This window comes from Metopolophium dirhodum, chromosome 4 (assembly GCF_019925205.1).
Source record: "Metopolophium dirhodum isolate CAU chromosome 4, ASM1992520v1, whole genome shotgun sequence".
Taxonomy (NCBI): domain Eukaryota; kingdom Metazoa; phylum Arthropoda; class Insecta; order Hemiptera; family Aphididae; genus Metopolophium; species Metopolophium dirhodum.
This window is the reverse complement of record NC_083563.1, coordinates 33,984,283-34,008,036: the sequence shown is the minus strand read 5'-3', so window position 1 is coordinate 34,008,036 and position 23,754 is coordinate 33,984,283. Positions and strand designations below refer to the sequence as shown.

The 23,754-nt window shown below is 26.4% G+C and overlaps 1 protein-coding gene across 1 annotated transcript in view; it reads left to right on the top strand.

The window, feature by feature from the left end:
• The window catches only part of LOC132943091 (collagen alpha-1(V) chain-like), an 81,555-nt gene that overhangs the window by 17,582 nt on the left and 40,219 nt on the right, over positions 1 to 23,754 (top strand). Inside the window, exons 2-21 of the mRNA XM_061011896.1 lie at positions 3,327 to 3,524; positions 6,651 to 6,810; positions 8,685 to 8,838; positions 12,839 to 13,024; positions 13,155 to 13,268; positions 14,021 to 14,110; positions 14,184 to 14,258; positions 14,367 to 14,424; positions 14,513 to 14,565; positions 15,159 to 15,195; positions 15,781 to 15,879; positions 17,452 to 17,487; positions 18,262 to 18,350; positions 19,162 to 19,243; positions 20,004 to 20,030; positions 20,381 to 20,470; positions 20,548 to 20,566; positions 21,035 to 21,087; positions 22,669 to 22,785; positions 22,859 to 22,912. Of these exons, the coding sequence (XP_060867879.1) occupies positions 3,327 to 3,524; positions 6,651 to 6,810; positions 8,685 to 8,838; positions 12,839 to 13,024; positions 13,155 to 13,268; positions 14,021 to 14,110; positions 14,184 to 14,258; positions 14,367 to 14,424; positions 14,513 to 14,565; positions 15,159 to 15,195; positions 15,781 to 15,879; positions 17,452 to 17,487; positions 18,262 to 18,350; positions 19,162 to 19,243; positions 20,004 to 20,030; positions 20,381 to 20,470; positions 20,548 to 20,566; positions 21,035 to 21,087; positions 22,669 to 22,785; positions 22,859 to 22,912 (1,791 nt within the window). The remainder of the gene's footprint in view (positions 1 to 3,326; positions 3,525 to 6,650; positions 6,811 to 8,684; positions 8,839 to 12,838; positions 13,025 to 13,154; positions 13,269 to 14,020; positions 14,111 to 14,183; positions 14,259 to 14,366; positions 14,425 to 14,512; positions 14,566 to 15,158; positions 15,196 to 15,780; positions 15,880 to 17,451; positions 17,488 to 18,261; positions 18,351 to 19,161; positions 19,244 to 20,003; positions 20,031 to 20,380; positions 20,471 to 20,547; positions 20,567 to 21,034; positions 21,088 to 22,668; positions 22,786 to 22,858; positions 22,913 to 23,754) is intronic.

Sequence of the window (23,754 nt, the reverse complement as noted above, 5' to 3'; positions counted from 1 at the left end):
TGTGGATGATTAATTTAGTAACAGTTTCAAGCCCTGCGGCCACAATTTTTTTATCCAATACTGTTGAAAATTTAAAATGAGAAATTACTTATTGTTTTAAATGTGTCATTTAAATACAAACATAATTTATGCGCATTTAAATATCGTAATATTGCATGTAAGTCGTAAGATTGTCAATTCGACATGCTTAATCAAAAACTTTCGGCTATCACATCCATTCGTACAACCTTCTGAAAATTTAATTAGAGAACTTTAAGATTATGAAATTATTTTCCCACTTAATTTACTAGCGATCATGTTTAAACTTTAAAAACGCGTATTGCTTGGTTACTGTAAATTGTAAAATGTTCGTCCGATAATCTTTGGTATTGTAAATATTATACGCTGCGTGTGGTCACAAATTATATTATGATCAACAACCATCAGTTAAATTAATCACAGGCACAACATTTATTCAGTACGGGTGGGCTGCGTAAAGAGCATGCAAAATATTCTTTGATTGTTAGACTGTCATGTATATTTTACAATAAGAAACTTGTTGATTGTTTTTTGTTTTAAAAGTTACTCCGTGAGAAGGAATACTTGAATTATAATACGGCGCTGCTGATATTATATATTTATATCTGTGACTCTAAAGTTTAATATTTTGTAAAACCACATATCAAACGAATTTTCGTAAATTATTCAATATCCGTATGGAAAATCAATCAATTAAGTTTTAATTAATAATCTTTACTTGCAAAGACTTTTTTTTGGCAATTACCAAATCTGTGCCTATACAAGACTGAAGACGTACCTTGTTGTACGTTTAATGGTTAATATTTTCAGTTAGATTGATTTTCTATGTGACTGATATAGTAAAAGAACTATATTTATTTTATCAGCGAAATCAATTATAAAAATAGTAAATATATTTTTAACTTTGTTATTATTATCACAATATTAAATAATCAATAAAAACAATACAATATTTAGACAATTAAAAATTTAAAAAACATAAAATTTAAACGCTCATTTTTATATTCTACTATTTTACTGTTTGTACGCACCTATATATATATATACTTCGAAAAACATATTACCTATTTGATATAAATAATTTTATTCTTATATTTTTATAGTACAAGATAAAATGTCACATAAAGTTTCAGATTAATAAATATCGTTACTTTTATTATTGCCGTAACATTTAATAAATCTACTGCAAAAACATAAGTTTTCACTTTTAAATGACGCTGTTTATACGATATAACACGAACCCAGTCTACAGGAGCATATATTATTACATATATAGAAAAATAACTATTAGCCGCATATCAGCATAATATCGAGATTACGAAAATGTATTGTAAATAAACGTTACATTTGTTTTAAGATCATTCAATAAATATATTAATATATCATGTTATATATATTTAAAATAAAAATGATAAACAATTTTTTTTAATTTATTGGAATGTACTATGTTCTTAGTGGATGTGTAACGTTCTGCAATTACCATTCATGGACTTTGAACTGAATCTATTTTCGACTAGGTATGTCAAAATTAAATAGTTAATCACACAAAATTAAATATGCATACGGGATCTGTTACAATTACTTTACGTATAGAACTTGTTTTAGTGACTTTTCATCATAAATAAAAGTACGTTATATTTGTAATTTATATTCAATTTAAATGTGTTCATTTTCGTTTTTATAATCATTAATCCTGTGTCAAGTTACTATACTAGTTACTATACTTAGTTACCTATACTGTTTTAAAGTTATAAATTCGTGTTGCATATTTAATTATAATTAAACTGGTCGATATTATGTTTCTTAGTTTTCTACTAGACAACCATTTTTATGGCGGTTGATATGAACTTAAAGTCCAAACACATCTCAAGTGCCACCCTTGTAAAAAAAAAAAAACTTTTAAAATAGGTATAGAAAAATAATAATTTTAGTATGTCGAATAAGAGTTATAACTTATTAGGGAATATAATATAGAATTTTTCTAATATATTTAAAATATTCTATGCTAGTATATAATATTATTATCGTCCATCAAACGTAACGAAATTAAAAAAAATACACTTTTCAATTTGTAAATTGTTTTGCCTTTCATATAAACATTGACATTTTCGAGCAAACACGAGGTTATTACATACACGTCTCAGAGTAGGTAATCCATTATTAACGAATGATATTAACAATTATTGTAATATGCATAATATAATATTATATTAATATACCATCTAGTATTGAGATTCCAAACGACCAGAGGCGTGAAATGTGTTCGTTTGATTATTATAATATTATATTACCTATCGTGTATATATTTTAATCACGATGACAATATGACATGTACATTGTATGTTCTATGTAATTTGAACATTTGATTATTCATGAATATTATAATTATACAATTACGTAGTTTAGAACTGATGTAATTTATTCACATTATGTAAGACCAAATAAAACCTAACCAGCAGACGAGTATTACAGCGGATTTGCAGGTATAATATTGTTCTTTCAATTTAAACCCGTTCAACGGAACATATACACACACGTTACAGCATTCTGATTGGGCGGTTATATTCATTATTGAATATTTCGACACTTTGTCATTTCCATATTTTTGACGGGAAAACACACCAGATCTATGGCTCTTCTATCACTTTGATAAAAGTGACATCATATACGAAATGTTCATATAATCGTCATTTATATCGTTTGTCATCGACCATCGTATTGGTAGATGGCATATTATACCTAACGGTGACAAACGGAAGTCATCCGAATAATCGTTAATATGAATGCGATAATTTAGTTCAGGTCGAATATTGCTGTGCACGTGCAAAACGATTTGATTTGACGAACTCGTTATTGGTAATGAGTGGCTGAAAATCTTTCCCCGTTATCTCGTCCGGCTACCTATAAAGCAATAAAACGTGCTATTTTTTTAAATTTTAAACCGATATACACACGCGTTTTATAATGCGAGAACAATACACAATTTCTGATCGATGTTCTTCCGACCTTGTTGATAACTTTTGGGCTGACCTCCAGGCGTTACGCTACGTGTTCGAATGTCTCGCAAACAAATATTTACAACAAAATAAAACACGAGTTCCAGTACCTACGTTAAAATCAATACACAAATAACTAAATACTTACCTACATTAGATGTATAATACTTACAAACAATATAAGTACATAATTTAACAACGGGAAATCGCGTTTAATATTTCCAATACCGTTGTCGTATTTACCCAGTCTTGCCGCATCCGTAGCAATAGTATAACAATGTACACTTATATACGCTTTTTATTATGTTACAGGTTTTAGCATTCTGGAAGCTACAAATATCGCCGAACAAAACGTGGGCGTCAGCGCCACCAGCGGCCGATGTGCCAACGACAAGGCGTACAAACTTAACGAAAGAGCGATTTTAAGTATAGAAACGTCTCAGATATTTCCCGAGTTCCAGCAATTTCCCTTAGATTTTTCAATGTTGGCCGAGATCAGAACTGACCAAGGTTTGGAGGCTACAATAATAGAGCTCACTTAAATACCATTTAAAATTTATAGACTAATAAAACAAATCGTTTTTTAGAGTATAAATCACTTACGCATCATAATACAATAATATAAACTACAAAAAAAATAAACATTAGTTTTACGGACAGTTTATTATTTAAGGGAGGAATTATTTGTATTAAAACTATTCTTCAAAATCATTGCTACAGAGTTATGAGTTTATGACTTGTGATATCTACACAATTATGTTTGCTAATTGAGATTTGAGAGTATAATATGTTATACCTATTATGTAATAATGTTTGATAAAAAATTAATATACACATGACTAATTTAAGTTAAAATCAAATTGATAAACTTGAATTCGAGTAATGTATAAATAGTAATATAAATGTATAAACACATTTTTGAAGATCGGTAAGGACGTTCTTGAACTTTGTATTTTGTGATTTAATAAAAAATAACTTTTTATATGATCAACAATAAATACTTTTTTTCAAAATTAAATTCCATTGAAATAGTTTATAAAATATACCGTCAACATTATTATTCCACTTAGGTGATATTATAATATTATACTAAAAATTGTTTTCATAATAAACATTAATTACAAAGGAAAAAAACGAAATTAATTGAAATCGTAAACAAATGTTGACTTTTAGCTATTATCTAATTCTTTAATAAATCAGTTCTAAATGTCAGGAGTTTTTGTTGCTATGCATAATAAGTAATTTGCTCTATCCAAAATGTTATATTCGTGTGTATATCGATCTTATAAATTATATCTAATAAACAAACTAATAAACATATGTATCGTACTTTAAAATTATATTGAATTAGTAGAACTATGTTATGTTTACATTATTTTACAAGAATATACAAAATTCTTTGAATTAAATTTGATAGTTAACTAATTTTTTTGTAAGAACTTATTTAATTTTTTTTTAAACGCCACGATCTTTTCATAACTTGTATGGTCCACGAGTTCACGTTTACGCCAGAATATCTACAAAAATATATACGTCATATTATAGTAAATAATATATTTGTAATAGAAAAAAAAACCGCAATAGGATAATAATTAAATACAAAATCCTAAATGGATTTTTTGCTTTTGATGGGGAAAAAAAACCGACCGTTATAATGGTTATGATAAGTATGATAATATTTGGTATTTGAGACGAATAATAAGCAAAACGTTTCTCGGCGTCTCTGATTTTCTTTGAAATCAAAACACGACGATTTGAATATTATAAAAAAAATCGTATGGATTTCCATACGATTGTGTTCTGCTTATAAATTGTAAAACGTTGTTTTTGGCGCTTTTTCACGCACGAGCACGTTATGGAGAAACTGACGCGCCGGGCACCTGATGTTGTCAGTAGAGAACGGCGGCTAACGGGTTGCAATGATAAATTAACACTGTTGTTTATAGTATTTAATTATAACCGTTTCCTAGCAAAACGGTTTTTCATTTCCAGATAACAGTGCGCCGTCATTAGAGTGTTCCTTTTAATACTACCTTATTATAGTGTTAAAACAGGAATATCTATTTTTTTCGATAAGGTATGTTGTGTACCACAATATTTTATAACTCCGAGCTCATCAAAATATGTATTATATTATTATATAGTAAATACTAAATACAACGTTTTAAATGTATTAATCGAGGGACAAGATATTTTTTTTTTTTTGATTTGTGGAATATAATGCCATGAACCATGAATCCCTATGCAATCCATATAAAATCCACAATATCGATTTAGTATTATTTAGTGAGGTAAATATTACCTTGGTAAAATTTCTTCGATATAAATATAAATCCCAAAACGTTTATAGATTTATTTAGTGAAGTATTCAATACCTACACATTCGATACTTATTCAATGGTTGATGTAACCACTTAGTATAGCAATAATAATATGCACATTATATTATGCACCCAATTTAATCTGATAAATAACAGTTGTTGTTTAAATAGTCTAGGGGAGCTACAGACGGTTTTACCCTGCCTATTTTAGCTTCCTACAAATTTGTTTAGCTAATACGCGTGCTGAATACGATAGAAAAATCGGTTGATTTATAGACCGGCTCGGAGGGGGGGGGGAGGGAGTGTCTCAAAAATCAACTGACTTTAGCGCCTCAGCCACCGACACTAAATGATTTGAAATAACTAAATTATGTTATAAAAAATCGGCTGATGAAAATCATATTCTAACATATAAAAACAATTATACATTTTATAAACTAAGCAATTTATAAACAATTTTGTAATTTTATAATTTTGTATACAATTTTAATTAATTTTTACATGTTAGAATCTCAATGAATGTTCATCAGCTGATTTTTTTATAACATTATTTAATTATTTAAAATCATTTGGTGTTGGTGGCTGAGGCGCTAAAGTCAGTTGCTTTTTGAGACACCCCCTCCCCCACCGAACAGGTCTACAAATCACCCGATTTTTCTATCGTAACTATTCAACAGGTCTGATTCTATTAACTAAAAAAAATCAAGGAAGCTAAAATGGTTGAGGTAAGACCCTCAGTAGCTCCATGTATAAAAATTTAATAGTGAAAAGTGCACATTTTTATTGTCACGCTTCGTCGTAGATACCTATAATCTATATACGATATCTAATATTTATATTCTATACGTATGACTATAGAGTATCTCCTATACTACTTTCCGTGTCCACCTAAAGGGTTCTATCAGTCGCAAAATGAGTAAATGTCATTTATTTGATTAGAAATTTAATTAAATATTAAAATAATTTATTTCCAATTAAAAACAGGAAAGCCACTGGGATTCTGAAATCAAATGCATGTTTATTATATTTATAAAATGGATATTTTCTCTGATGTAGGTACCGGTAATTATGACTAACTATTTACATTTTTAAAGTTGATATTTAAATAATATCAGTATACTTTTCAATATCCCTCTACTATATTTTGTAATTATTTAAAATGAAATAGGCGATTTTGTTATTGTAGTAACTGATAACTGCGTTATGCAGGCATATATGTTTTTATGAACACGTTATCCGACTAACTTCAACAGTTAGCTATACTTTTTAAATATTATATTACGTCGGAAATAATTTAATTTGTCTACATCTGCAGGTTCCGATACGAACAGAGTTTTTCTCATTTACAACGAAGCGGGAGATGAACAGTTGGGTTTGACAGTTGGGAATGACATCGTGTTGTTTTACAACGACATGGAAGCCCATGAGGGATATAAGACCAAAGTCAAATTTAATTCTATCATCAACGATAATCGGTGAGTAAAAAATAGCACAATATGATCATACATAAACAAATATAATACATACAATAATATAATATAATACAAATATAATATCATACATTAATACTGTGGTCAAATATGAAACATTTTAAATTTAGAAACTTACATATCATAATGCTCATTGAAATATTTTCTTATAAAATTATAATTAACATATTCCAGCTAAAAACTACATCGTCTCTCATTCTGATTTAATCTTTATTTACGGTATGGAACAATATATTTCAAACATTTAATAATTTCTTACGAACAATTTAAATCATTTTGAAATGTATATAATTTCAATATTAATTGATAAACAACCAATGCTTGGTAATTAATATATTTCTTCATTCGATAATTTCGTCACACTACGGACGAAGATAATATTGACTCTTTTAATATTTTCGAATTATTCGTATCAAAATTCAATGCATGTACCTATCGTATTGTATACCTGCACTACGATATCAACTGTATGTGGATTTTCGCCAAACTAAATAATATGGAACACAGTAAAATAAAGTTAAATCCTGAAAGTACTACCTACATGTGGTTTTAAATTATTCTGTTTATTAAATTTTTATAATTTTAAATTCATTATTGTTTTAGTGTTTTTAAATTAAAAAAGACTTTAGAAAGCTACAGTTTTTAATATTTACATACAAAACAAAACGTTTTGCCACAAATACATGCAAAAAGAAGAAAACTCTATAATTAAATTGACAATATCCTGAATATATTGAAATAGAGTTATTCAATATTTATAAAATATTAAAAACGTTTTAATAGATAATTTGTATAATATTATTGATTTTTTAACTAAATTGAAATAAATTAAATGTTGATTCAATGTGTTTTAATTTTTTTTCAATATATTATATTTTATTTATAAAACTAGATACGTACTAATATAATGAGCAATACACCTTAAATTTAACATCATAAATACGTACTTACACTATTAAATGAAAAATATGTATATAAATTTCTATGCAATCACCACCGCTTCAAAGATACAAATCCCATAAAATACATGGCTAGTAACCGTATGGTATTAATAGGATTAATAGGATAAAAATGTTTAAACGTTAAAATGACCAAAATGGTGAGTTATAAAAAATTAAGTACAACTTATAATGAAATAATATATAAGATACACCAATATTATTATTTTTTTACGAAAGAATACAAGTTATAAATTTAAGTTTTAAAATATCAGATAGGAATCGGAAAACATGTAAATTGAATTGAATAAAGTAATCTACTAAAATTAAGATTACACAACTATATTTTTCTTATGAAAGAAAAGCTGTTGCTGTTTTGTACATCTATAAGTTACCTAAGACCTATTGAATAACCATTCACTTCGAAATTCATTCATATAATGTGAGGATTAATGTTGAGATTCAACGTTTTTAATTAAAGTATTAAATATGACCACCAAATTTAAGTTAACATATAATTATAAATGACAATAAAAATATTATGAAGATGAAAAATGTTATATTATTTTCATATGTTGAATATATCATTTTGTATGATACATTTATTATATCTTTATACTAATAAGTGTTGACTGTTTAGTACTTTGGGGAATTTTTATGGGGAATAGAATTGTCGTTACTTACTCACTCGTTATAGGTGGGTAGTATGAAAATGAACTTACAGTGTCATATTGTTTATAAAATGTAATAAAAAAAGTTGTATAAACTTATTGAATCAGATTATCATAACGTATCTCTTTTCAACTCTTGGGAGAGGGAGGACCTTGGAACCCTTACGACACCCACTGTAAATAAGCCACTGTATAAATTATACAGTAGTATATATTAATATATAACGATCGTTGTAATTTGTAATTTCAGGTGGCATAAATTATTGTTCAGTATTAAAGGAAATTCAGTGACTATGATTTTGGACTGCGATAAACAAGTCACAAAAGAACTTAAGAGAAACACGACAATTAGCAATTCAGGAATCGTGATGATTGGCCAACAACTAGATGAAACATTTTACCTGGTAATTTTTTATTCAACTATGAAATATAGGTATTATAATGAATTGTATAGATTATTTTCTGGTCTTTTTATTTTTAATTTGCTAATTGATTATAATAGTATATAGTCCAATGAACTCTAAATAATAAGACGGTCTGAAGTTATATTGCATCATTCATATAGCATTTTTAAGGTAGCTAATTTATTATTATTATATTCATTATGTCTTATTTACTTTTTTTTTAATTACTGAATTGCCTTTTTACGCTTAACTCCAGTCTGTTGAATACACAATAACTTAAGACAGAGAGTAAGACTTATTTTCAAGCAATAAATTTATATTTAAGTTCTGAAAAACAAATCGTTAATCAATCGAAACTCAAAAGAAAACATTAAAATTCATATTGGAAAATGTTCAGTAAGTTTATTATTATATTGGATAATAATATAATTTCACATCCAAGATCAAGAAATGATTTATTTAATGTAGTATGTTGCAGTGTAATTGTATATTATTACACATAATATTTATTACTTTTAAATTAGAAAATAAATATTATATTTCCTTACGGCTTGCTTGTTCAATATGACCATCACGGCGTGGCTGTTAAAACACTTTATCAGTTTCTGTATGATTTAATTTAAGTTATAGATTGAGTACCAAATATTATTCTTATCTTCATCTGCTCAATGTCTCACTACACTATTATAATCTATAGAATAGTTCTGAAAATAAAAATCAAATTCAACTGAAAAGTACCAACTATGGTTTAAAAGGGAATTTTTTTATTTTAAGAAGAGAATTTGCATCATCGATTTGCTCCATCAAGATTGAAGTCAATCGAATTTTGAATGAATAAACAACTAATATTTTCAAAAATTCAGCATAATATTGTAAAATTGTATGGTTTTCACACTTTGATCGCATATGCTAATCCAATAGGTAATATCAACACACTATTCGTATGTAATATTTTTTATTTGTCTTATAATATTATTCAATATTATATCCACCTTAAACTACTATGCATAAGTCAATTTTATAGGCCCATGATTTTTGTAAGTAATTCTAACAATATAAACGTGTCGCTGGGAAAATCTCGTTAATTTTTTTAATTATAGATCTAATTTTGTTACAAAAACCATGGACATATACAACTCATGACATAGACAATAGTCTAAAATTCAAAATGTATAACAATTGGCAAAAAAAAGTATACTTATTGTACAAAAATAAACATAAAATGTAATAATAATATGTATTAAACAATACAATCATCGTACATTACAACATTAAAATAAAAAATGCATAATGCAACGTTATCGGTTCAGTATGTAAACAATTATAATATGTAGATAATATAATATAATATACATAATAATATACTTGTAATACATTCAACTAAAAGTTGAATTAATTCTTTTTTAAGTTTATAATTTAAAATGTTGATATACATTTTATTCTGGACACAGTTACCTATATCTTTGTGTAGTACATATTCTAAGGAAAAAACTTCGTGATCGACTGTTCAGCTTTCGTTCAATATAAGTTAGTAACCACTCAGTATAATTTTACTTGTTGGTATAACGCAGTATACTCGGAAAATAATGTACAACGTATTCTATTAAACTCTTTGGTAATAGATGGTACACGTGAAAATAGTAATTAACATTTTATAATGAAGCGAATGTATTATCCACCTGCAGCCACTAACATAATATTATAAATTTATAATATGTATAAAACATCCTGAAATACAATAAATTGTGCAATTAAAAATTGGAGGAAATTTCGTACTTTTGAGTTATTACAAAATACCATACCAATTTACCAAATTTACCAAATTACCAAATTAATTTTGAAAATCTTCTACAATTATATAATAATAATCAAAATATTTTAAAATTATTAAAAAAACAAAATTGGACAAGTGGGTAATGTTCTGTTGTACATAGTTAGGTGTCTAGACAAGACGTAACTGTAATGGATGTGTTAAATTAAAGTTCAATGATATAAAATAACTGTATATGAAAAACGATTCTGAGCAAAGGCCGTCTATCATCTTATAATGTTATAAGTATATTTTATAACATCATCGTGATTTAAGTAATTTATTTTACTATTATGTATTCCGCATTCTACTATACTGTAGGTTAAATTAATTTTGGCCAAAAAAATTGCATTTGAAAATGTCACTGTGTGTAAAAATATAATAATATATTTTAAAAGCTACAAGTACCCATGAATAATATTTTTAAATTACAACAATATAATTAAAATCGTTATTCTTCCTTCAAAGATCTAATTTTGTCCAAATTTGAACTTAAAATGTTAATAAATAAAAACTGTGTTAATATATATATTTATATATATATATGTTTAGATTTTTCGATTAAAGTATGAACTATTTACATGGAATCTTATTATAAATTTTCAAACTTTAGCTATAAAAATTGAACATTTTATAAACATTTAAACTTTAAATGCTTATAAGAAAATTATGCCTATGTGTTTTAAATATTTTTAAACTGTTATTGTAACAATATGTGGAGCTTTGTATTAAGTTTTCAAGCTTTTTTTACAAAACTAATCAAATTTTTTCGACATTTATAGAAAAAAATTTCAAATTTCAAATGTTGTTAGACAGCTCAAAACTTATGAAAATGTTTTAAAAATTGTACGGTGTATAAAAAGGGCTAATATAAACATTCAATGAACATTTCATGTATTTACGGAATTTTTTTTAGAGTTATATAAAAAACCAAAATTTTGTCGAAAACCGATTTTGAGTGAAAATTCCCGTTTTTCCTTAATTTTTTTGTTTTTTACGGCACTTTTGAAAACTTCCGAATGCACCAACTGGATTCACCAGAAGTTGAAAATCAAAGCATTATTTCAACTAATTATTGAGTACACAGACAAAAAAAAAACACACACATCATTGTAAAATCAATACATTCATCGCTCCATATTCCGAATCTAAAAACTAAAAATCAGCAATTCTATATGCAAGAGCTTTTGTACACTAATAAATTGCCATTTTCAGAACTATAAGCAGAAAATATATATATAAGTTTACTGACATAATGTATATATTATAATGTAATCAACAATCTTTAAGTGAGTGGTAAACTTAATTTAAGCATACATTTTAAAAAAAAACTTTTTGGTTTTAATATTTAAATAACAAACATCCGGTTTTTAATTATTACAGATTGTGTTAATTATATTATACTAATATGATTACCATCCAAAACTTAATTCATCAACCATAAATATACTCACGCCAATTTAATATATAAAAATAATTGGAATAATAACTCAAATTGGTCGTAATTTCCATATCTTTACTAATATCATACCATTATTAATACGAAATAACATCGGTACCCATTAAAATTTAATATAGTAAATTTTATAAAAAAAAATATTTTAATATTTCAATTTATTATCACTTCGATATTTAGAAAAGAACAATTAATTAATTAATTTCTCCTATTTTTTTTTAATGTTAAATCTCTAACTCAACGAATAATAACCTAATTAAAAATCTGATTAAAATTTAAAACTCAATATTTCTTTTGCAAAAAAATGCATTGTTTGGTAATAGGTTCAATCAATTTCGAGAGAGAATTACAAAATCTTGTTTATGGTTGGATTCAATTCAAATGAATTCCAATTAAAATTATAATACATAATGTCATAATCTCATTATGAAATATATTAATTCTCAGCTCTAGGTCTACGGGTTAACAAACGAATAAAACGATGTCCTCTACTATTAAAACACCAACATTTCCCGACAACTTGATCCAAAATTTTTTTTTTCAAATTGAATGACGTCATATTACACAAACAAAAACCTCACATCTATATAATAATATAAGGGCGTAAGGGCTGTTTTGAAGTTGTGATTCATTATGTTCAGGTCCATAATTGAATGTCAGTTTGCATATTGTAGCGGGACAATGCGCGTTGGCATATCGAATCGAATAAACGGAAAGTTTTAAAATATTTTCAGGGTGACATTCAAGAGTTAAGGTTTTATTCAACGCCAGATGCTGCTTATGAAATGTGTTCCGTTCCGATGGATGTCTGTATTGAAATGCAAAATAAAACCGTAACATCGAAAACTGACGTGACGGACGTAAACGAATCTGAAGAATCTTCCACGGCCGACGGGAATTCATTGGAAATAACGAGTGTTGTACGTAATGCCCAATACATCTATCGTAAAAAAAAAAAACATAAACATTTCGTCATGCGATATTGTATGACAATTAATAATAATATAATTGCAATGTTTTTTTTATTATTATTATTAATATATCCTACAGACATACAGCCCAAGATCGCCCGATGCGAACATCAGCCAGCCCGCGTACGGTATTCTGCAATCTCCGTGCTTGTCGTCCGTCCGCGGATATCCTGGTCCACCCGGAGTGCAAGGGGTAAACGATATTACGTACTTCCGATCCTATAAATAAGCGTTTTCGGCACATCCGATGTGCAATACTATTATTGTACTTCCGATTCACTGTATATAGGTGTATACTGTACAGAAACGGATCCAGAAGTGATTCAGGGGGAACGCTATGCACACACCAAAAAAAAAAAAAAATTCCATGCGAGTTTTATTTGATTAATAATCATAATTTTGTCAATAATACATAATATTAAAATGTATATTTTATATCTATTAGCAAATAGCCATTATAGCAGGTATTTAGTTGTAGGTACCTATCTTCTAGGCACCAAAGCTCTTAAATTGTAATGACGTGTATTGAATTATTACTTTATTTAAAAACTACAACATTAAATCGGGTCGGTCATAGCAGGTGGGTGGTCGATGTATCAAATCGAGTTAAGTATTATTTCTTCGATTGGTCAATAGTCTTTTATTTTTTTTATCACGTTGGCCGATAGTTTAACCAATTCGTATAAAAATATATAACGCAGCCTATATTTATAATATTACACTAACAATGTTCCTATATATATATATATACGCATAAAACAATACCCACAAACGAACACTACATTATTTTACTCAACAGCGCCTTATCTCGTCCTGACATGCACTTCGTTCGTGTGTTTTTCGTTTTTCCGCTTCACCGCGGTTTCTATAACTTTTTATTGGTTTAACGGGTAGGTAATATTTGTTTAAACGGTAAAGATTATCCTTTTGTTTATTATTATCTAGCCCCAAGGTCCAAAAGGAGATTCTGGCCGCGATGGCGTAGACGGGTATGCCGGTATACAAGGACCTCCGGGACACGTGTTTCTAATACCAGTTCGTATCGTTATTTCATTTTAATCACTACGGAATATTACGTAAATATATATAAATTCTGTTTTAATTTCAGCTGAATCAAAATCAAGGGGAGAAAGGTCCGGATAGCCAAGCCGAAATGTTCAGACAAATGTTGGCGCAACACATGGTCCGTATAGTATAATTAAGTTTTATTGGTTTTAAATAGAATAACCAAATTTTGACGTATTATACGTACAGATATACTAGAAATTTTAATTTTTTTTTCTTACTTTAGTTATCGATGAGAGGAATTGATGGACCAATGGGTATGACTGGGGTTGTAGGACCAGAAGGTTTGTTTTATACTATTAATTATTACATAAGTGTTTTAACAACTACGCGTGTATTTATCATTTTAACATAATTTGTAAATAATTAAAGGTCCATCTGGTCCCGAAGGACCCAAAGGCGAGTCTGGTGAACAAGGAGAAGTGGTACGTGTAACTTCAAATAGATATATTATATAAATCCAGCGATATTTTCGCATTTGTTCCAGTGTATACACATCGCAAAACTGCATATACTGCACAGTCACTTGTGTACAACTTAACTATACAAGAGTCTAAAAAAGTTTGCTCGCTTCGTTAGGTTAGGTTAGGTTAGGTTAGGTATATAATGCTTTCGAATTATCATATTACAACTTTAAAAAAATCAATTCGATCCTTTGTTCCTTTATTTTGTTTTATCGTTATTCAATTTATTCCCCAAAACAAAATATAATAACTCAAATTTTAAATGTAAAAATTATAATGATAAATTAGGTAATCGAACATTAAAATAACTAATATTTCTTAGAATAAATCCGTTTTCTAAGTAATCATAATATATTCGTCATTTTATGGGCATCAAACAAAGGAATACTTTTTTCACATTAGTTTAGTTTTAATTATTTTTAATAAGTAGTTATATGGGTCATAAGTGTATAACATACCTCCTTATTCATGGTATTCGCTAATAAATTATAAATGGTTAAACATCGTATTATACACCCAAGTCGAATAATATTGGTGTTTGAATTCTGTTCTAGGGACCAAGAGGCGTTAGAGGGATGCCAGGTCCACCAGGTTAGTATATTATATGATTTCTAAGGATTATGTTATTGGAGTACAATAATCCTGAAATTCTATGAAACGATGAGGGGAATTATTATTACCTAGTTACATATATCAACCATTTATTATACTGGTGTTAAAGTAAATACATATTTTAATGAAAAACACCAATGGGTTGATATAATGACAATATTCTTTTTCACACACTCACATTCATATTTTTGTAAATTTATTATTACAAAATAATATACATGAAACAGATGACATTTGTTTGATGACATCGTTTTCCGAGCAATAGCTTTAAAATGGATTATTTGAAAGTCCGATAACTATAATTATAAAATAAAAATAAATATTTTATTTGCACTTTCAAATTATATTAAATTAAAAGATAACTTTCAATATTCACTCGATTTCAAAAAAATGTTTTTATTAAAATAATGTAATTTTATTTTCGTCTTAATTAAGTTGAATACCTCGTTGAGTAGTTTTAATTTTAATTTTTTAGTAAGAACAATAACGTAAACTATGTTACTCTTTAAAAAAAAAGAAATACAATAATTAAATTGGAGTATATCATTTTTATAATTGCAAAAGGTCGTGACGGACACAGGGGTAAACCAGGTAGAGATGGAGAACGAGGAGTTACAGGACCACCTGGAGTCAAAGGAGAGCCCGGAATACCGGGAGCAATGGGTAATTAATATTAGTATTATTAAGATTGTTATTATTATTTTATTTTATCTATAACGTATTGTTCTTTGCTCTGAACATACTTTGCAATCAGACATTTAATTTGAGGATAAAATTTCTACTACACATTTAATACTATTTGGCGTATTTGTGAGGTAATTTTAAATTAAAGAAGTCTAGATTAGGTAGGTAGTAAAAATATTTCATACCTACGTTCATATGATTATTTCTTTTCATTGAATGCACAAAGAATATTATTACGCAAACACCATAAATCTATAACAAAATTGAATACTATAATTGGTTAGGGCATTAGGCCCTACATTTTATGAACAACTCAAAAATCAGAAATAAAAGTAAGTATATTTAAAAAAATAAATTCGATTGTTTTAATATCTGATTTATTCGATTACCAAATTAAAATTCACACTTAACATCTAACTTTATTTTTTCTTAACGTTAAACAATACTAAACTATACACCCAGTGCTCTATCATCAAACCGTTAATAATTATATTACGTTCATAAACTCTCCTCAAATATACCACAACTGTTAAATATTAATTAATAATTTGTAAACAAACTCGTTTCTATATAGTATAATATAAGATATTAATAAAACCATAATTGATAGTATACAAGTGCAATAGCGGCATTCTTATAATCCGATATGAGTAGAGTAATTATTGATTTAATACTTTTTAGTCAGTTTTCATTGTTTTATCAAATACTATTAAAATCATTAAAAGTATCACTACAGTGGTAATATTTTTTTATTATTTATTCTAAAATGAGATTTATTATTTTAGTTTAATATTGGATGGATAATGAAATTATTTGCCATGTATATTTTTAAATACCGTATTAAAATAACATGTTTTTAAGCATAGAAATTAAAAAAAAAAACATGAAACACTTTAGTTAACCGAGATCCAAGCCTAATCAATACGACGATTTATCACATCTTTCAAATTTTAACCAAAAATACACAAAAACTTTTACTATCACTCCGTTACGAGTAACCAGAACTAAAAATCTTTATTTACCTCAATTTGTTTTTGCACATTTTGTCGTGTCATCGATTTTAATATATTATTTAGTTGGTATAATAAAAATATAATACAATGATAATGATTATTGAATCATGATAAATTTCAAAACAAAAAACAAATAGTAGATTTTGATGAAGCTGTCCCAAAAAGCAAGCTTGTGAATGGGTTCAGCGAGTTAAAAACAGTTAAAAACAGTTAACAATATTATAAATAAAACATAATGTAAAACAATACTAAACATACATGCAAAATCCAAAGTTAAATATTAAATAATTACTAAATGCCAAGCTCAGTTTCATATATAAAATAACACTTAATTCGCATAAAATATTTAAATCTTAATTATTTACATAGTTTAAAAATGTATCTTTATAATATACAACAAAATCACTTGAATAGGTAAAATAAACACTTAATTGGGTTAAAATATAATTATGACTGAATGCTAATAAACCATCATTTATGGTATTATGTATGTGCCCTTCTTAGTAATTAATAATTGGGTATAATGATATGTTTGCAGGATTGCCTGGAGAAAAAGGAGATCGTGGACTTTTGGGTAAGTACCTTAATATTGGTAATAACACCACAATTAAACCCTACGCATAGAGATTTTAGAGCAAATCTTAACTTTTGTTCGTATAATTTATATCTGTTAAGAATATACTAGTGTTATAAACTTAACATTACGATTATTATGTGAATTTATCCATCCACTCATAAACTTAATTAATGAAACAATGTATACCAATATGGAGTGTCTCACCTTGTTTTTTCTCGTATATTCCCATCCCCCTACCCACCTAACCACCACAACCCTAAATACAACCCATATCGGTCATACTTGTTTAAACTTTCAAACACCCATAACATTTATGAACATTTAACGGAAATTAATAATACAACTTTTAAATCATTTACATAAATGAACCATATTAATTTGTTACACACTTCAGAGTTCTTAGTAGGTACGTAACACAAAAAAAAAATACTTAAAATTATAATAAAAGGCGCTCTTTAGTGATATAAATACATTAAAAAAATATAATAATTTGAAAAAGGACTATTAACTGCACACTATCATATTGTCATCGTATATTATAATAATATTATAACAGAAGTTGGAATTTATAAATAGCTTAATCGGAAGCTTTATAATTAGTTATCAATATTTTTAGATTTTATAAATCAAATTAAAAATACTGAACTGTATTGTTTGCGCACTCGTATCTGTTTAAATATTTAATACCCTAATTATAAACAGATTTTTAGTTTCAAACAACTCATTCAAACAGAAATTACAATAACTAATTTTAATTTTAATAACTTTTAGGTCAAGTTGGTGTTACAGGCCCCCGCGGTAGTGATGGACCTCAAGGTGAAGAAGGGCCTCAAGGCTTAGCTGGCTTACCCGGAGAAATGGTAATATCCACGATTATAACTTACTAAAAAATATATAATATCTAATGCAAGTGATTACGTTAATAATACAGTATATTACTTATATTATTATTGTAAATTATCTACTTTCAATTACAAATTAATTTATGTTAAACAAATAATAATATATATTTAAAATGTTTTATAATATAATACATAATATATTATAAAATTGTATAACATTATTGCTGCATGGCTACATTATATTCAAATTATTCAAAATAAACATCACAACTCTAATCTTTGTATTTTAAACAAAGGAAATCACGATTTCCAACTTTTAAACACATTTTAAACAATTAAACTGCAAAAATAAAATATAGAATATTTTGTCAATTAATTATTGGTATTCTATATCACCAAATACAATATTATTACAGTAGATTCTTATTTTGCAAAACGTCAATATCTTGAATTTTTCATCTACTTAAAAGCCCCTTGAAATAATTACCTTTACAATAAAGCTCGATATTTTGAACTTTTATCTGTTCCCATTGAGTTTCTACATAACGAGAGTTTAATAATAATGTATATACAAAAAAAAATTATACTTTTTCGCAGTAAATATTATATATATATAAATATTTAAAAATTAAAAATATGAATACTTATGTGTAATCCTATTTTATTTACAAATGATAATTTATTATGAAACGAATTCGTAACTTAATTTTCTATAAATTGAAAATATAAAAAAAAAAATATTCAAATCCTATAACTTCCTAGTCTATATGGTCGTTGCATCTATCTATTACTAAATTAAAAATGTACACATATCTATTTATAACTTTAGGGACCCAGAGGCTTCGCTGGCCTACGTGGATTCCCTGGTTCCCCGGGTCCTCCAGGAATTCCAGGATCAGAAGGACCTACAGGTACAATAGTTTTATTATTATTTAAAAACCTCTTTTAAAGGATTATTTTATTATTGTTTTATTTTGAGGATTAGGTAGGCATATGCCTTAATTTAAAATTACAAAATAATAAACTTGAAAATAAAATAAGATGAGTATGTACCTACCTACCTAGTTCAATCAAAAAGCTAAAAAATAGAGGACTACTTTTCAACTTTACATAAATTAAAAGAGCCTATTTTCATAATATCAGTATGTGAAAATAACTATTATTATGAATTACATTTCAAAATGCATATAATATAGAATACAGATATACATATATAATATATATATATTATATATATTAATAACAATTATATTTCAAAAAATTAAAAAAGCAAATATAACACGTAATGATTAAATATAAGCTATCGGTTAAAATAGCTGGTAAGTTAGATAATCCAAAACAAATTTAATGCTTTCGTCGGAATAATAATATAGTAATGAAATATATATTTTTTTATTAATCTTTATATGCACACATTTTAGCGGAGTGACACAACCTGAAATTAGGTTTTAATTTGTATCCAAGAATTTTAATACAATTAATATTTTATTCATTATATTTCTATATAATATTATATGTTCAACGACTTTTAAATAATGAAGTATTAAATTAATAATAATAAAATAATTCATTAACACTAACAACGTTGCATTTAGTTAAGTATTAGATACTTGAACTTGTAAATATTATAATATTTTGTTAAAAAGGAAAATAATTTTAAAATTTTTACAGGTTCTAAGGGTAACACTGGAAATACTGGTAAGTATGTAGAAAATAGCATAGTTACATATTTTATAATTATATAATTTTAATATAAAACACGTTTTGTTGTGTAATATTATACATTGTCATTATACAATAAATTCTCCAATAGCAATTATTAAAATTTTAAATTTTAAATTTTATAATTAATAACTATTAATCGCAACACATCAGATATAATACTGATTTGGTTCTTAAATATAAATTAGATTTTTTGGTAATCAATATTTAGGTATGATAGATAGTACAATCTTTAAATGTTTTACATTAAATTTATTAATTAGTAACAAAAGTAATTTTTAACTCTACATAATATAATAAAAAGTTATCAATATTTTAATTTCTAGGAATCCCTGGACCACCTGGTCAAATTGGTACTACTGGTCCGGTTGGTTCTACTGGAGCACCAGGCGCTTTAGGCCCTCCAGGAGATCAAGGTATATTATCATAAAATATAGAATGCTTTTTATAAAAATTATATAGTTATAAATTTTTCAATATTATTTTGTTTTAGGACCTCCGGGAAAACCAGGGTTAGTTATAAAATAATACTAACTAATAAACTAACTAATAAATATTGTATCCAATCAAATGATACTTTACAGTTTAAAGTATTATTATATTATGCTTTTAATTACTTGGACTAAATAAATATGTATTTTAATACAAATATAACGAATTAATACAAATTAGCATAGGTTTAATTTCTTATTTATTTAGTTAACAAAATATAAATATTAATACTTACTAGATAGGTAAGTAACTAGTTTTAATATATCAATATTTTACTTTTTAATTCTTTTATTTTCATATGGTTTAGTTACATGTTGTTATTAACAATAAATAATGATAAAATTTAAATGAAAGGAATAAAATCATTAAATACTTATTTCCATTACAACCAAATCCATACTTACCACCAACTTCCTCTACAAACTATAGAGATCCTTCCTTAGTTCGTGTAGTAATTTTATAATTATGTGATTTTTGTAATAATGTAGATTGCCAGGATTACCAGGAGCTGATGGATTACCCGGACACCCCGGAAATACAGGTAATTTCATAAATCTAATTTCAAATATAAAAAAAGGGGGAAAGTAGGACAGCTCTGTTGTACAGTAGGTGTCCGCGAGTGTACCTCATCATTGAGTAAGTCACTGTAATGTATGTGATAAATTTGAATTCAATGAAAAATCATTGCATTCATACAACTATTCTGAGCAAAGAACGTTTGTCAGACTATATACTATGCAAGGGGACAACAGTCAATTGGTATCATGGTAACATTGTTTTATTTCGAAAATTGTTAGTTTTCAAAATGTTTATGATGTAAATGTGAAATACAATATTGCAAATTAATATAAATTATGCATAAAATAATATGTACCTTTATTATATGTAAAATAATAATTTGTCGTAATTTTAATTAAAAATTATTCTTAACTATGAAAAAATAATACATTTCTGTTCGTAAATTATGAAAAAATAATTACAAGTTATGAACTTACTATTCATTAAATGTTCGACTGTTAAATGATTTGCATAGGTACTTTGTTTATTCTCTCGGCGGTATCATTATATTTCTTCCGTTTTCTAGGGGTTTCTCTTCTTTGTATTGTTTTGATATACCACATTTTGAATATGCCTCCAGACAAATTGCTTAAAACGAAAATGACAACCACAAATTTTTATATCACTAAATGCTTTTTGGAAAGCATTCATTGCTCCAATTTCAAAATCTTACATAACAGTTTTTGGCGTTAAGTTGCTGTTTAATGTATATGTTTGTACAAACATATTATATAATAATGATTATTGCTCATTTTTACGTTCTCAAACCACTATTCACGTCTCGCGACGAAAATATACCATAACTAATTTAACACGAATAATTTACGTAAACTTTACTAAGCATATTTTTATGATCTATATTTTATATTGCTATTAAAGTAACTTATTTTACTTAAGTAATATCGTAGGTTGAATTACTTTTTTCCGAACATATTACTATTGAAAATGTCATTGTGTATACAAAACGTAATACTATACGTTAAAAATTACAAGTACCCACAAATACAATTTTTTTAATTACTTACAACAAAATATCTAAAATTTTTAAACATTATTTATTAAACATAAAATATCTATGAAAAAAAACTGTATTAATATTCCTACCTAATTTTTAGATTTATTAGCAATTCATTATTTTTTTAATAATTACAAATGTGAGAATTTGAACTTCAAAAATTTAAAAAAAAATCGTGCCTTTGCATCTTTGATATTTTTAAATGGTTAAAAGGCTTTTAATGACTTCAATTATTTTTAAATAACTTACGAGGAACCTTGTATTACATTTTCAAGAATTTGACCGACCAAAAAAAATTTTATCGATATTTATTTTTAAAAAAAGTAGGAAAAATCGAAAATGTCGTATACCTATGTAGTATATATATTTTCTATGAACATTTTTGTTTTTCCTTAATTTTTTTAGTTTTTCTAATTATTTTGAAAATAACTGTACATTTTTTACTTTTGGCTTTTTACTACAAAAAAAAAATAGTAATACGTCATAGTAAAATCAAAAATTGTATTGCTCCACTCAGAATCTAAAATAATAAATACATATAATAAATAGGTGCTGTTGGATCCAAAGGAGATACTGGGCCAATTGGATTACCAGGTCCCATAGGTTTTTCAGGAACACGTGGTGTAAAAGGTGACATAGGTGTTCGTGGTCCAATAGGAGATAAAGGTAAAATGCTATATTGATATGCAATATTATTTAGAGTATTATAATTACAATAATATCATGTTTTCATGGGTAGGAGACAAAGGAGACAGAGGATCCGACGGAGAAAAGGGAGATCAAGGACTCAAAGGTACCCGCATTTATATAATTGTATATTTGTATGTCTCTGATATAAATACAGTTCAATATTTCTTTATTAAATTTAATTTGTCACACATTACACTCTTTAATTTTTAAAATATTATTAATTTAGTTAAATTTATCATTATCAATTAGGTATAGTTAATAAGTATAATTGTATCATTATTTGTACTGTACTAGGCCCGACATGGGTGCTTATATTATATATTATTATAATATATATATAAAAAAAAAATAGTTAAATTATTTGTTTTAAACGGTATCTTTATAATATCATTGACTCAACCAATATAACAATATTCATAGCAAATTAAGTTTTATGCTATGTGTGAATATAAAACAAATATGTTATACCTTGTAGCTAAACTAATTTATATAAAATATTAAATGCTATTCAATTTTTAAAACGTAGGTACCTATATAATATAATTTTTATTCTATTTTTATAAACTGACTAACTCAATAACTAGATTTCACCAGAAATTTAATTTTTATTAAATTAAACTAAAAAATTAACCGTCAGCTACTTAGTTTTACAATATACATATTATTACTTATCTTATTATGTATATGTATTTATTTATTTTCGTTTATATGTTAAATTAAATAAAAACTAAAAATCATATATCTGTAAGAACAACAAAATATTTTTTTACAAAAACTCAAAGGTCGCATGAGAATAATTGATAATTTAATAAACTTTATAACTTCACTTGGTAAATATAAATAACTAAGTTTACAGTGATTTTATTTTTCATTAGCGTAATGATATAAGAAAAAAACCGACATTATTATTTCAGATTTTTCCTCAATTAATGAGTTTCTGATTCA